The 13,598-nt window shown below is 51.0% G+C and overlaps 1 protein-coding gene across 2 annotated transcripts in view; it reads right to left on the reverse strand.

The window, feature by feature from the left end:
• The window catches only part of LOC147718160 (uncharacterized), a 467,639-nt gene that overhangs the window by 41,184 nt on the left and 412,857 nt on the right, over positions 1–13,598 (reverse strand). For both annotated transcript variants that reach the window (XM_086919263.1, XM_086919260.1), the window contains exon 3: positions 4,225–5,091. In XM_086919263.1, the coding sequence (XP_086775389.1) occupies positions 4,226–5,091 (866 nt within the window). In that variant the 3' untranslated portion in view covers position 4,225. The remainder of the gene's footprint in view (positions 1–4,224; positions 5,092–13,598) is intronic.

The following is a 13,598-nucleotide window of genomic DNA, read 5'->3' on the forward strand; positions in this document are numbered from 1 at the left end:
ATCTGTCAGATCATTGCACCTGGAGAGTGGATTATGGTTAACAGCTGCGGGGGGGGGGGGGCTGTGGAAGCGTGGTGAGAGTTTTTACTATTTGACTAATCTCTTTAGGTTTGGACCTGGCCAGCATAATTTTCTCCTTGTAGAAGGCTGATTGTGCTGATTTTATTTCGGATTTATAGGCTCTAATAGCCTCCCTATAGGTGGCTTTGTCTGTGGCATCATAGCCGAGACGCCACTTCCTTTCCAGCCTCTTACATAGGCGCTTGTTATCTCTTAGTTTTTCCGAATACCAAGGCGCTGTTTTCCGATGTCTTTTTTGGCTGGTGGTACAAAAGGGGAGGACAGTGTCAAGTGATTTCTTAATCCAATTATCATATTTCTTGTGGTCGGAGGGGGGATCACCGGTAAGTGAAGGTCTGGAGGTTGTAAGACTGCTAGTCCACTGGTACAGACATAGTCTGTGCCAGTTTCCCATTCTTCACATGGTAGGGGTACTGGAGGGAAGGATGTGAGTAGTCCAGGTGATAGGAATTATAAAATGATCTGTCCAGGGAAGACGAGTGATGGTGCCCACTTTGAGATATTCGCAGTTGCTGAAAACGGGATCTAAAAGATGTCCTTTGACATGAGTAGGGGAGGGGACAAGTTGTTCCAGCTGAACTACAGCTAAACTCGGCATCAACTCTATGGCGATAATATCCGTAGGATTGTCAAAGTGTATATTAAAGTCGCCAAGTAGTGTGAAGTTTGACGGGGAGGTGACCAATTCGGCCACAACAGAGGATAGTGCAGTGTGGAATTGTTTGATTGGGCCGGGGGGGGGGCGATAGATGAGAGTGCCCGTGAAACTGTCATTGGGAGAGAATTCAATGACAAAAGGCATACTTTCACAGTCAGCGATGGTCTCCAAAGGATAGCCACATGTGTACGTGTCTTTATAGATGATTGCGAGCCCCCCGCCTGTTCCATGAGCGCGGTCTACGCGGGCTATCTGATAGTCTGGTATGAGCGCTTGTACCAGATCCGGCTCAGAGTCTTGAGTTAACCATGTTTCAGCCAAGAAGACTGCGTCAAGCATATATTCATCCAGTAAAAGGGACATTTCCAGACTATGTTTGGGCAAAGACCTACAGTTTAAAAGAAACATTTTATAGTCTCGCGAATCGTCCTTAATCGGTAAAGTAATAAGCTCTGTATTGCAGTGGGGGGCAGAAAAGTGGGACCTCCGAGGGGTGGAAGGAGTGGCAGCAGCTTGGTGTTACAGGGGTCCGCAGTTTGTAAAGAGACCCTATGCTGTAATGTTTCCTCAGTCCCAATAAAGGGGCAGGGGTTGTGGCCCCTGGCCCCGATCTGCCGCGGACGGGCGCAGACGGGCTTGCCTTTGGCGCGAAAACAAAATGATGTTACACAAAAACCACCTCAGTTAACAAGTTATAATCAAATTTCCCGGATATCCCAATTATTGGGAGAGGATGTGGCCTAACAGCTAGGGCAGTCGGCCTCAAATCTGGGGAACCGGGTCCGAGTCTTGGCAACAACGCTCAATGTCCTGTGATTCTGGGAAAATCCCTTGATCTCCCCCTGCCTAACAAAAAAATGAATGTGTCCTACTGTAAAGCAACTGGTGCTCATGTAAAGCGCCCTGATACCCTTGGGTCAAGTTCAAGCTATACAAAACACTGAAAAACAAAAACAAAAAAAGAATTATCACCAGCTCCTCTTAGACTAATCTATGCGACAAGCACCTTCCAAACTTATAGTGCTGCTAAGCTTAATAACTACACTGCAGCTCCAACCGCTAGAAAGCAGCAGAGAAGATTTAGAGGCAAATTGAGGCAAATGGCGGCGGCAGGTAAGGCAGCAACGGATGGTTCTCGTTGTGTTCCGGCCCAGCGGTCAACTCACATCCACCATGAGCTGCACGCCACACACCAAACTCCACTCGCTCACTTGTTTTCCCCTCCTACTCCCACACTAACTTTGCCAATGACTTAGTCTCCTGATGGAGAACCACAGGCTACCATTGGCAAGGCTGTAGTCTATCACTAAAGGCCCTAGGCTAACAAAGGCAATGCCACAGTCAACCATTGACGGCCCTCGTCTACTGCTCAAGAACCACAGGCTACCATTGGCAAGTCTGTAGTCTATCACTAAAGGCCCTAGGCTAACAAAGGCAATGCCACAGTCAACCATTGAAGGCCCTCGTCTACTGCTCAAGAACCACAGGCTACCATTGGCAAGTCTTTAGTCTATCACTAAAGGCCCTAGACTAACAAAGGCATTGCCATAGTCAACCATTGAAAGCCCTCGTCTACTGCTCAGGAACCGCAGGCTACAATTGGCAAGGCTGTACTCTATCACTAAAGGCCCTACCCTAACAAAGGCAATGCCACAGTCAACCATTGAAGGCCCTTGTCCCCTGCTCAAGAACCACAGGCTACCATTGTCAAGGCTGTAGTCTATCACTAAAGGCCCTAGGCTAACAAAGTCTATGCCACAGTCAACCATTGAATGCCCACGTCTACAGCTCAAGAACCACAGGCTACCACTGGCAAGGCTGTACTCTATCACTAAAGGCCCTAGGCTAACAAAGGCAATGCCACAGTCAACCATTGAAGGCCCTTGTCACCTGCTCATGAACCGCAGGCTAAAATTGAAACGGTCTCAATCTACAGTTGAAGGACACCTGACTAGCGTTGGTGATGCTGCAGCATTTCAGCTATTTTACAAACTATTCAGATAAAAACTGGCAGATGCTGTGGGACACATCACATAAAGTGAGCCTTATTGGCACTCACAGTTTTAGACTGACTGGTGTCCTAAGTGGCTGAAGAGCTGCAGCAGCGTAATTTTACCGTCTTAGTTGTAAAACTACAGAACAACAAAACAAAATCACATTATAATAATCCGGCTTAAAAACAACAGAACACATTAGCAGCACAACATACAGCTACAGAGAAAATATGCACAAATAATCTTGTCACACATCTCCGCCTCCAGAATGCAGTTTTCAAAATGCAGACACTGCTAGAGCAGCATGTCAGAATCCAATTTGCTCAATGCCCTGCACCTGAACCAGCCAAAACTTACCAATGACCTCAAAAGCAACGTCAAACATCTTGACGAATGGATCACAGCATCTGCTAACTCCCAGGCACCTCATAAACACAATCCACAGAGCATGAAACAAAAGCAGGTGAACTGGTATAATGAGGAACTCCATGCAATAAAACAACACTGCAAACAATTAGGAAGATAAAGGAGAACAAACCACTGTGAAAATAACAAAGAGATGTGCGGAGGAACCTTCAGATGCTACTATCAGCAAATTAAAAGGGCCCTAGCAGAACGCATAGAAAACAGCTTCAATGGTGACAAATAAATCTTCAGAATCATCAGATTTCCCCTCATGAGCATTCACCACAATTAACAACATCTCCTAGCATGAAGTATGTGTCTGCCTCTCAAACTTCTTCATCAACAGAATAAAAGCCTTCTATAAAAACTTCAGCCTCACAACTAGACCTCTGTTCATTCACACTGAGCATACCCAAAAACACTCATGGAAAACCCTTACTTCTTGGGAAAATGTAATCATATTAGAAACAGCAAACCTCATGATGACCATCCACTTTGGTTCTCCAACAGACAGCTGCACCCATCACATCTATAATATAGCTGCCTTCCCTATCAGCAAAGTCCTCACCTGCATGGTGGACACCTCCAACAATTCCAAAATGTTCCTGACTGCCTGGAAACCCACGAGTGCCAATGCACTGCAAAGGAAAACTTCAGACAACCCCACTCAACTATCAAGCCACCATGCTATCTCCCTATTACCCTACCCAGCCAAGGTCGTGGAGAAAATCAGCAATAAGCAGCTTGGTCACTTCCTCACTGCACAACAACTCCTGGACACCATGCAATCCAGTTTCCATCCCAACCGCAGTACTGAGACCAAGCTCAGCGCAGCCACAGACAACATCCCGGCTGAAAGACCCAAGATATCTCAGTATTCCCCCTGAATCATCATATCCTCAATGGATGCCACACTTTAGCCAAGGAACGGGTATCGGTTACCACCATCCAGACCCTGGCTTTGAGGAGAACATTCACATCTAGCAGCAGGGAATTCACACACGCCGATTGACCTGAAGGACCTCTGGGAACATATCATGAAGCCCGGGTCCCACACAGAAAGAGGTATCACTTTCTAATTCTCACCTTAGAGTCCTCCTTTGAGAAGAAGGGCGCTGATGCCAGCTGCAAAGGAGAGCATTGTGTAGTTAATCTTCATGCTGGGTGCTCTGCCAGTTGCTCTGATGGTTGCTTTGCTGGTTGCTCCGCTAGTTGAATTGCTGGGTGCTTTGCTGGTTGCTCTGCTGGTTGCTCCACTGGTTCCTTTGCTGGTTGCTTTGCTGGTTGCTCTGCTGGTTGCTCTGCTGGTTGCTCCGCTGGTTGCTTTGCTGGTTGCTTTGCTGGTTGCTCTGCTGGTTGCTCCACTGGTCCCTTTGCTGGTTGCTTTGCTGGTTGCTCTGCTGGTTGCTCTGCTGGGTGCTTTGCTGGTTGCTCTGCTGGTTGCTCTGCTGGTTCCTATGCTGGTTGCTCCGCTGGTTGCTTCGCTGGTTGCTCTGCTGGTTGCTCCACTGGTTGCTCTGCTGGTTGCTCTGCTGGGTGCTTTGCTGGTTGCTCTGCTGGTTGCTCCACTGGTTCCTTTGCTGGTTGCTCCGCTGGTTGCTTTGCTGGTTGCTCTGCTGGTTGCTCTGCTGGTTGCTCTGCTGGTTGCTCCGCTGGTTGCTTCACTGGTTGCTCTGCTGATTGCTCCACTGGTTGCTCCGCTGGTTGCTCGGCTGGGTGCTTTGCTGGTTGCTCTGGTTGTTGCTCTGCTGGTTGCTCCACTGGTTGCTCCACTGGAGGCTCCGCTGGTTGCTCTGCTGGGTGCTTTGCTGGTTGCTCTGGTTGTTGCTCCGCTGGTTGCTCCATTGCAGAGGTCCTTTTGGCAACAAGACGTGGTACTAGTAATTCCTAATATAGTGATAGAGCTTGGCATGCAGACTGGAAGACAGAGCTTGGAAACAGTTTTAAGTGAGCCTGTAAAAAATGACAGGAAGTTGTATTTAGAACATGTGTCAAACTTTTCAATAGAATATTTAGCATGGAGACAGAGGAGCACACATGTGGCAGTAGCTGAGGATCTCGTTGCCCATTCACTCTGATATTTGGCGATAGTCACCCCTGATCTCCAGTTTTATCCTTCATTCCAATGCATCTCAGCTGCTTATTGAGAGGGACAGTAAGGAGGGAAGCTAGAAGGTGTGATGCATAGTTTCTAGGTTCCCCAGTTTATACTGGTGTTCATTGCGATTGTACAGTGCCTTGGTGGTGCAATGGTTTACCATGGGGTTCTATCACTTTGGATTACACTGAACTCTAATTGCAATGTCTCTGTACTCTAATAAAACATCTGACTCCCCAGAGGTCGCTCAGGTGATTTGCCAACATTTATCCTCAGAAGTGGTGTTAGGGTAGGATTCCGAAACACATATAGAGCCTGCTTTTAAGCGGCATGTACCCCAAACCCTTGGCCTGCTAGCCTCGTTTAGAGGGGGCAGACCTTCTATTGGCAATTTTGATGGAATACTGCCTATGATGGTCATTACACTGCCTCCTTGTTTGCCAGTAAAATGGCCTTTAAACACAATCACTACAATTAACTTGATACCCCCAACAAATCTGTTATCACCCTTTGTATGTTCTCCTGTCATCTGATTCCCAGGTTTTCTACTGCAGCCTCCCACAGTGTTCTAATTAACAACTAGAGCGCTAACAGTCTTACCTATGAGAAAAGTGTGACACACCTGACACCATCTTGATAGAATCAAAGCTGGAAAGCGGAAAACATTTCCTTTAGAAATTAACAGAACAAGGGGGTTTGTTTTGTAATTAACATTATGGTTAGTGCCCCGCAGAGCTAAAGTGAGGCACCAGTGAAGTCTGTGTCGAATCTGCAACCCGGCATCACCCATTACAAAGATGAGAAAGTTTGTTCCTTAAGTTCATCAACCATCATTCATTTAGAATAACAAAGTGGGATGCCCTATACTATGATGTGATGTCAGGGGCTGCCATTGGCCATCAAATATGGATTTAAACATTTCAATATTGTGATTCTAGGGGTGTATCAGTGCCACAAATATGTCCCTAAGGGCTGCAGTAGTGTGAGTAAAGAAAGAGAAGGCAGTAGCTTAAGATAGATTCAGTAGTTGATACTACAGACGGGAAACAATACCATCTTAAAGACAGGGGGAAGCCCTAAAAGGACACAGGGAGTGTTAACCATAATCTGGAGTCCCTGCTCTTTGAAGTCTACTCCGGGCTGAATATTCTTTGCCCGCGCCCACTATGCATCCCCAGTTGCACTCACCCTGGGGCATTGAAATTCTTCTTGGAGCTCGCTCACTCAATGGATGCAAAGAAGGCCCACTTGGATAGAAATATACTTAGAGGGATTGATGGCGCGCCACAAGAAGTTCATAAAAATGTTCAAGATCTGAAGAATCCCGGGTTTGGACCAGTGTGATTCACATACAGTGCACCTCTTAAGGCAAACCCCCCTTGTCCAGCAATATCCCAGGACTCGGGTATCAGCCATAAACAACTTGGCCAAAGGCTTAATGGCCATGGCATGTATCAAGTGTGATAGTGTGTGCCCCCCTGTAGAGTACCCTATTGCATTTGGAAAATATCTCAGAAGGAACAACTCAATGTCTGGACCCACATCGTCAAATCTGTTTAGAAACATTTTACAGAGCCATAATGGCCAAAGTTAATTTTGGGGAGCAGTGAAAAGAGGTAGTCCCACCCTACAGAATGAAACATGTTGTGGAAGTTGGCCAGGAAGAATGGCTAGGACATGCCCAGCTTGGTAGCTAGCACAAATGCATTGGGTACACATCAGATGTTGTGCCTGGTGGCCCGTATGGGCATAAAGCCTGACCGGGTCACATCAACAAAGAAACAGATTACTTTAAATAGACAGTTGGCACTGTCTGTTTTCCAAATGTTCACCTCCACGTTTAGGAAGGAGATCGTACAGTATGAGGAACATCAATCATGGAGATGGCCGGGTTTAGGTATACCAATTATACTGGTAGGAGCAATTCCCCATCCAGGTTCCCAAAGAAAACCTTGCTGAGTCAAGTCAAGTCAAGTCAAAATATTTATATAGCGCATTATATACCCAGAGGGTCTCAGGCGCTTGAAGAAGGGTGGGGAACTACTTGTCGAATATCCAAGTTTTAAGTTGCTTTCTGAATGCTAGGTGGTTCTGAGTGAGACGAAGGTGAGTGGGAAGTGAGTTCCAGGTCTTAGCTGCCAGGTAGGAGAAGGATCTACCTCCCATGGTGGTTTTGTTGATGCGAGGTACGATAGCAAGGGCTTGGTTGGAAGATCGCAGCTGGCGGGGGGGGTGTAGAAGGAGAGTCGTGTGTTGAGGCATTCGGGTCCAAGGTCGTAAAGTGCTTTGTGAGCGTGGGTCAGGAGGCGGAAATTAATCCTCTTATTGACGGGGAGCCAGTGGAGGTTTTTCAGGTGACCAGAGATGTGTTCTTTGTGCGGGATGTCTAGTATGAGCCTGGCTGAAGCGTTCTGAATGCGTTGGAGTTTTTTCTGGAGTTTAGCTGTGGTACCGGCGTATAGGGTGTTTCCGTAGTCCAGGCGGCTCGTGACTAGTGCGTGGGTGACCGTTTTTCTACTTTCGGTGGGGATCCAGCTAAATGTTTTTTTGAGCATGCGAAGAATGTTGAAGCAGGATGATGAAACGGCGTTGACTTGTCTGGTCATCGAGAGTGAGGAGTCCAGGATGACGCCCAGGTTTCGTGCGTGGTTCGTCGGGGTGGGTGCTTTTCCAAGGGCCTCTGGCCACCAAGAGTCATCCCAGGCGGAGGGGGAGGTGCCTAGGATGAGGACTTCTGTTTTGTCTGAGTTCAGTTTCAGATGGCTGTGCTTCATCCACTCGGCTACTTCTTTCATTCCTTCGTGTAAATTGGTTTTGGCGGTGTTAGGGTCTTTGGTGAGTGAGAGGATCAGTTGAGTGTCGTCCGCGTAGGAGATGATGTTGAGATTGTGTTGTCGAGCGATGGCCGCAAGGGGGCTCATGTAAACGTTGAAGAGGGTGGGGCTAAGTGAGGATATTTGTGGCACGCCGCAGATGACCTCAGAGGCGTCTGACTTGAATGGTGGGAGGCGGACTCTCTGCGTTCTTCCGGTGAGGAACGAGGTGATCCATTGCAATGCTTTTCCTTGGATTCCGACGTTTCTTAGGCGCTGTAGAAGGGTGTTATGACAGACTGTGTCGAAGGCAGCGGAGAGGTCGAGGAGGATGAGGGCGACTGTGTCTCCATTGTCTAGTAGAGTTCGAATGTCGTCTGTTGCTGCGATAAGTGCGGTCTCAGTGCTGTGTTTGGCTCGGAAGCCGGATTGTGAGGAGTCAAAGGATTTGTTGGTTTCGAGGAAGGTGGCGAGCTGGTTGTTGACGGCTTTCTCGATGACTTTGGCCGGGAATGGAAGAAGCGAGATGGGGCGGTAGTTTTTGAGTTCGGTGGGGTCAGCTGTGGGTTTTTTCAGAAGGGCGCTGAGTTCCGCGTGTTTCCAGCTTTCCGGGAAGGTGGCGGAGTTGAGGGAGCAGTTGATGACATCTCGGAGGTGTGGTGCTATGATGGAGTTTGCTTTGTTGAAGATGTGGTGAGGGCATGGGTCAGTTGGGGAGCCTGAGTGGATGCAGTTCATCAGGCGGATGGTGTCCTCAGTGGAGATTGGGTTCCAGTCGTTAAGGATGTTCAAGGGGGGTGAAGGTCCTGCAGCGGGTTGGGTAGGTTGGTCTCCGGGTTGGTTGTCGAAGCTGTTGTGGATGTCAGCGATGTCGTTGTGGAAGAAGGAAGCTAGGGAGTCGCAGAGGGCTTGGGAGGGGGTGATGTCATTGGAGTTGGCTGATGGGTTGGTAAATTCTTTGACGATGTTGAATAAATCCTTGCTGTTGTGAGCGTTGTTATCTAGTCGGTCTTGAATGCGGCTTTCTTGGCAGCCCGGATCAGTTGGTGGTGTCTGCGGGTGGCTTTTTTGAAGGCGTCTCTGGTGCTGGTGTTTGGGTCTTTTTTCCCGGCCTTCTCGAGGGATCGACAGAGTTTCTTCGATTTCTTAAGATCAGCGTTGAACCAGGAGGCGTTTTTGCTGCCTGGTTTTATTTGACGTTTTTTCAATGGTGCTAGGATGTCGGCGCTGTTGGATAGCCATTGGGTGAGGTTATTGGCTGCTTGGTCGGGGTTTGAGGAGTGGGCGGGGGGGTTTAGATGAAGCGATGAGGAGATCTGGTCGATGGTGATTTTGTTCCAGTTTCTTCGCAGGGTGGGTTGAGGATGGTTGTGGATTGTGGTCTTATTCTAGGTAAAGTAAACGCAGCTGTAGTCCGTCCAATGAAGAGCTGTGGTGTGGCTGAATGAGACATGTTTGCTGGAGGTGAAGATGGGGTCGAGCGTATGACCTGCGATGTGGGTGGGTGTAGTGACAAGTTGTTTGAGTCCGAGGTTGGCGAGATTGTCCAGAAGGGTGGTGGCACTGCTGTCCTTGCTCTTTTCCAGGTGAAAATTGAGGTCTCCCAATAGAATGTAGTCCTCGGAGGGGAGGGCGTGTGGGGTGATAAAGTCGATGATGTCGTCACTGAATTGTGCACGGGGTCCTGGAGGCCGGTAGATGTCACAACGAAGCCATAAATTCAAAGTGAAACACATTGGGTCCAGTGTCTTACCTGACTGTAGTTGAACCAGTGCTTCTCCAAGTTCCTCAACATTAACGTTTCTCTCCAGGAGTTCCCTGTCCTCTATCATCAGATTCTTAATTGGGGGATCAGTTATAAATTCGTCCTACTCAGTTCGTGTAGTGGCTGGGGAATACAGGACAGCATAGTATGTGGCAGATCTTTGAGAAATGGTTTGCTCGCCCCTCGACTCATTTTCCTTATCATCCTTTGTAAGAGCAATGGGTTCCCGGATGTTTGTAATTGTGCAAAGCCAATGCCATGTTTTGAATGCCTTGTGACCCACTGGTAGATCTGATCGGGCTGAATATATCTATCTGAAACCTGAGATTCCCTCACTGAGCTAAATTTGCTAACAGCCTATCAAATATTGTGCCAAGTCATCAATCAGTACCAAAGCTATTAGTACAGGCCAAGTCCTATGGCCAGCCCATGTCAACTATGGTTAAAGGCTGTGCGCAGCATCTCGCATCTTCGGCGGTTATTGATTGAATAACTGTGGGACACCCCCGCGCCGCACGGCCACCAGCTGCTGCGTGTGTCTCCCTCTGCCTGCCTGCTGCCTCGCTGCCGGCCTCGCTGACGCCGTGGTCGCTCACCTCTGGTTTTTACCAGTTGTTTTGCCCTAAATTTGTGCTTGTTTATTTTTGCCGTCTGCTCGTGTATTTAGCTGTTTTTCTTTGTTTTGCCCGTAATTTGTGCCTGCATTTCCTTCTGCCGTAACTTCGTTTTTCCTTCTGTTTTCCTTCGTTTTGCCCTCCATTTGTGCCTGTTAATTTAAATTGCATCCTCTGTGCCGTGTCCAGTTTCCTTCCTGATTGCCCGCCTACCTCGCCGCCCTCCGCTCTCGCTTCCCGCCACCGCCATTTGCCCCGCCCCTTTTCTCTTCTGTTCCCTCCCCGCTCCCGCCTCCCAGCTGCTCCGCCCACCCGCGCACTTCGCCTTAAATGGCAACCGTGCGAACGCGCAGCGGTCACGCGCAGCGGGCGCGCCGATTGTGCGCCGAAGGCGCGCCAAAGGTAAGCCCGTCAGCGCCCGTCCGCGACCGGATCGCGACCAGCGCCAGGACCCCTGGCCCCCGAAGACCCCGGCCGACCCGCCTGACGTACTCCGCCGCCACCCTCATCGCACTCAACACCGACCGACTCCCAGAATGCCATCAAGCCACTCCACGGCGCACCCACGGGCCCTTCAGCTGCCACGCCTGCAAGTTCACCTGCATCCGGACCTGCCTCGCACCAGCACCCGCCAAGTCGAACGCCAGCAGCACCCACCTCAAGTGCATCCTGCTCAACACCCGCTCCGTCCACAGACACGCCATCGAACTCTGGAACCTCCTAGACGCCACAGCCCCTGACGTCGCCTTCCTGACGGAGACCTGGATGAACGCCTCTCAGCTCCCGACATCGCCATCGCCATCCCAGAGGGCTACAAGATCGTCCGGAGGGACCGCAACGCCAACCAGATGGGAGGAGGCATCGCCATCATCCACAGGAACACCATCCGTCTCACGACCAGCACCGACAACACCCTGAACACCGCCGAACACCTGCATTTCCAGATCCACACAAGCCCGAACACCACCCTCAGAGGCACCCTGATCTACCGACCCCCGGGACCACGCACACAATTCAGCGAGGACATCGCCGACTTCGTCAGCCCGCATGCCCTCCCCTCCGCTGACTACATCCTCCTAGGCGACCTCAACTTCCACCTGGAGAACAACAACGACCGCAACACCAGCACCCTGCTCGACAACCTCGCCAATCTTGGACTCAAGCAACTGGTGTCCACCCCCACCCACCTCGCCGGACACACACTGGACGCAGTCTTCTCCTCCAGCCCAGACATCGACTTCAGCCACGCCACAGAGCTTCAATGGATGGACCACAGCTGCGTCCACTTCACCTTCAAGAGAACGACGACCCACCGCCACCAGCAACAGGCCGCCCGCAGAAGCTGGAACAAGATCACAGCAGACCAGCTCGCCACCTCCCTGAGCCAGCACCCTCCTGCCAGCTCAGCGAACCCCAGCCAGGCCGCCGACAACCTCACGAAGTGGATCAGCAACTGCGCGGACGAGCTCGCCCCGCTGAGGACCCCGCCCAGCAGACCCGGCAGCAAGAAAGCCCCGTGGTTCACCGACGAACTCAAGAGCTCCAAGAAGAACTGCCGAGCCCTCGAGAAAGTCTGGAGAAGGGAACCTACACCGGACAACAGGACCTCCCTCAAGCTTGCCACCCGGAAGCACCACCAGCTGATCCGCGCCGCCAAGAAAACAGCATTCAAGGACCGGTTGGACAACAACGCACACAACTGCAAGGAGCTCTTCAACATCGTGAAAGAGCTCTCCAACCCCAGCGCAGGGAACAACGACATCACCCCATCGCAAGACCTCTGCAACTCCCTCGCTTCATACTTCCACAACAAGATTGCGGACATACACAACAGCTTCAACAACCAACCAACGCACACCATGACCGAACAACCACCCCCCACCACCACCCTCCACGCCTGGACCCCGATCAGCACCGAAGACACCATACGCACAATGAACTCCATCCACTCCGGATCACCGACCGACCCCTGCCCTCACCACGTCTTCAACAAGGCCGACGCTGTCATCGCACCCCACCTGCGGGACATCATCAACACCTCCTTCAACACCGCCACCTTCCCTGAGAGCTGGAAACACGCCGAACTCAGCGCTCTCCTCAAGAAACCAACAGCGGACCCCACCGAACTCAAGAACTACCGCCCCATCTCGCTCCTCCCGTTTCCAGCCAAAGTCATCGAGAAGACCGTCAACAAGCAGATGGCCGCCTTCCTCGAGACGAACGGATCCCTCGACCCCTCACAGTCAGGCTTCCGAGCCAATCACAGCACCGAGACCGCCCTCATCGCTGCCACCGATGACATCCGAGCCCTGATGGACAATGGAGAAACAGCGGCCCTCATCCTCCTAGACCTCTCCGCGGCATTCGACACTGTCTGCCACCGCACCCTAGTACAGCGCCTCAGCAACGTCGGAATCCAGGACAAGGCGCTGGAATGGATCATCTCCTTCCTCGACAAAAGAACACAGAGAGTCCGCCTACCACCGTACAAGTCAGAGGCCTCCGAAGTCATCTGCGGCGTCCCTCAAGGGTCATCTCTGAGCCCCACCCTCTTCAACGTCTACATGAGCCCCCTCGCGGCCATCGTACGCAAACACAACCTCAGCATAATCTCCTACGCCGACGACACCCAGCTGATCCTCTCCCTGACCAACGACCCCGCCTCCGCCAGAGCCAACCTGCACGATGGGATGAAAGAGGTAGCCGAGTGGATGACGACCAGCCGCCTGAAACTGAACTCTGACAAGACGGAGGTCCTCATCCTGGGCTTCACCCTCCGCCTGCGACGACTCCTGGTGGCCTCCCGCCCTGGGCACCGCACCCAAACCGACAGACCATGCACGCAACCTGGGCTTCATCCTGGACTCCTCCCTCTCCATGACCAGGCAAGTCAACAACGTCTCATCGGCATGCTTCAACATCCTACGCATGCTACGAAAGATCTTCTGGTGGATCCCCTCCGAGACCAGGAAGACCGTCACCCAGGCCCTCGTCACCAGCCGACTGGACTACGGCAACGCCCTCTACGCCGGTACCACCGCCAAGCTCCAGAAGAGACTCCAGCGGATCCAGAACGCCTCAGCCAGACTCATCCTCGACATCCCACGAACCAGCCACATCACCGGACATCTGAGAGACCTCCACTGGCTCCCCGTCAACAAAAGAATCAC

The sequence above is a fragment of the Lissotriton vulgaris genome, chromosome 4_2 (genome assembly GCF_964263255.1).
Source record: "Lissotriton vulgaris chromosome 4_2, aLisVul1.2, whole genome shotgun sequence".
Lineage (NCBI taxonomy): Eukaryota > Metazoa > Chordata > Amphibia > Caudata > Salamandridae > Lissotriton > Lissotriton vulgaris.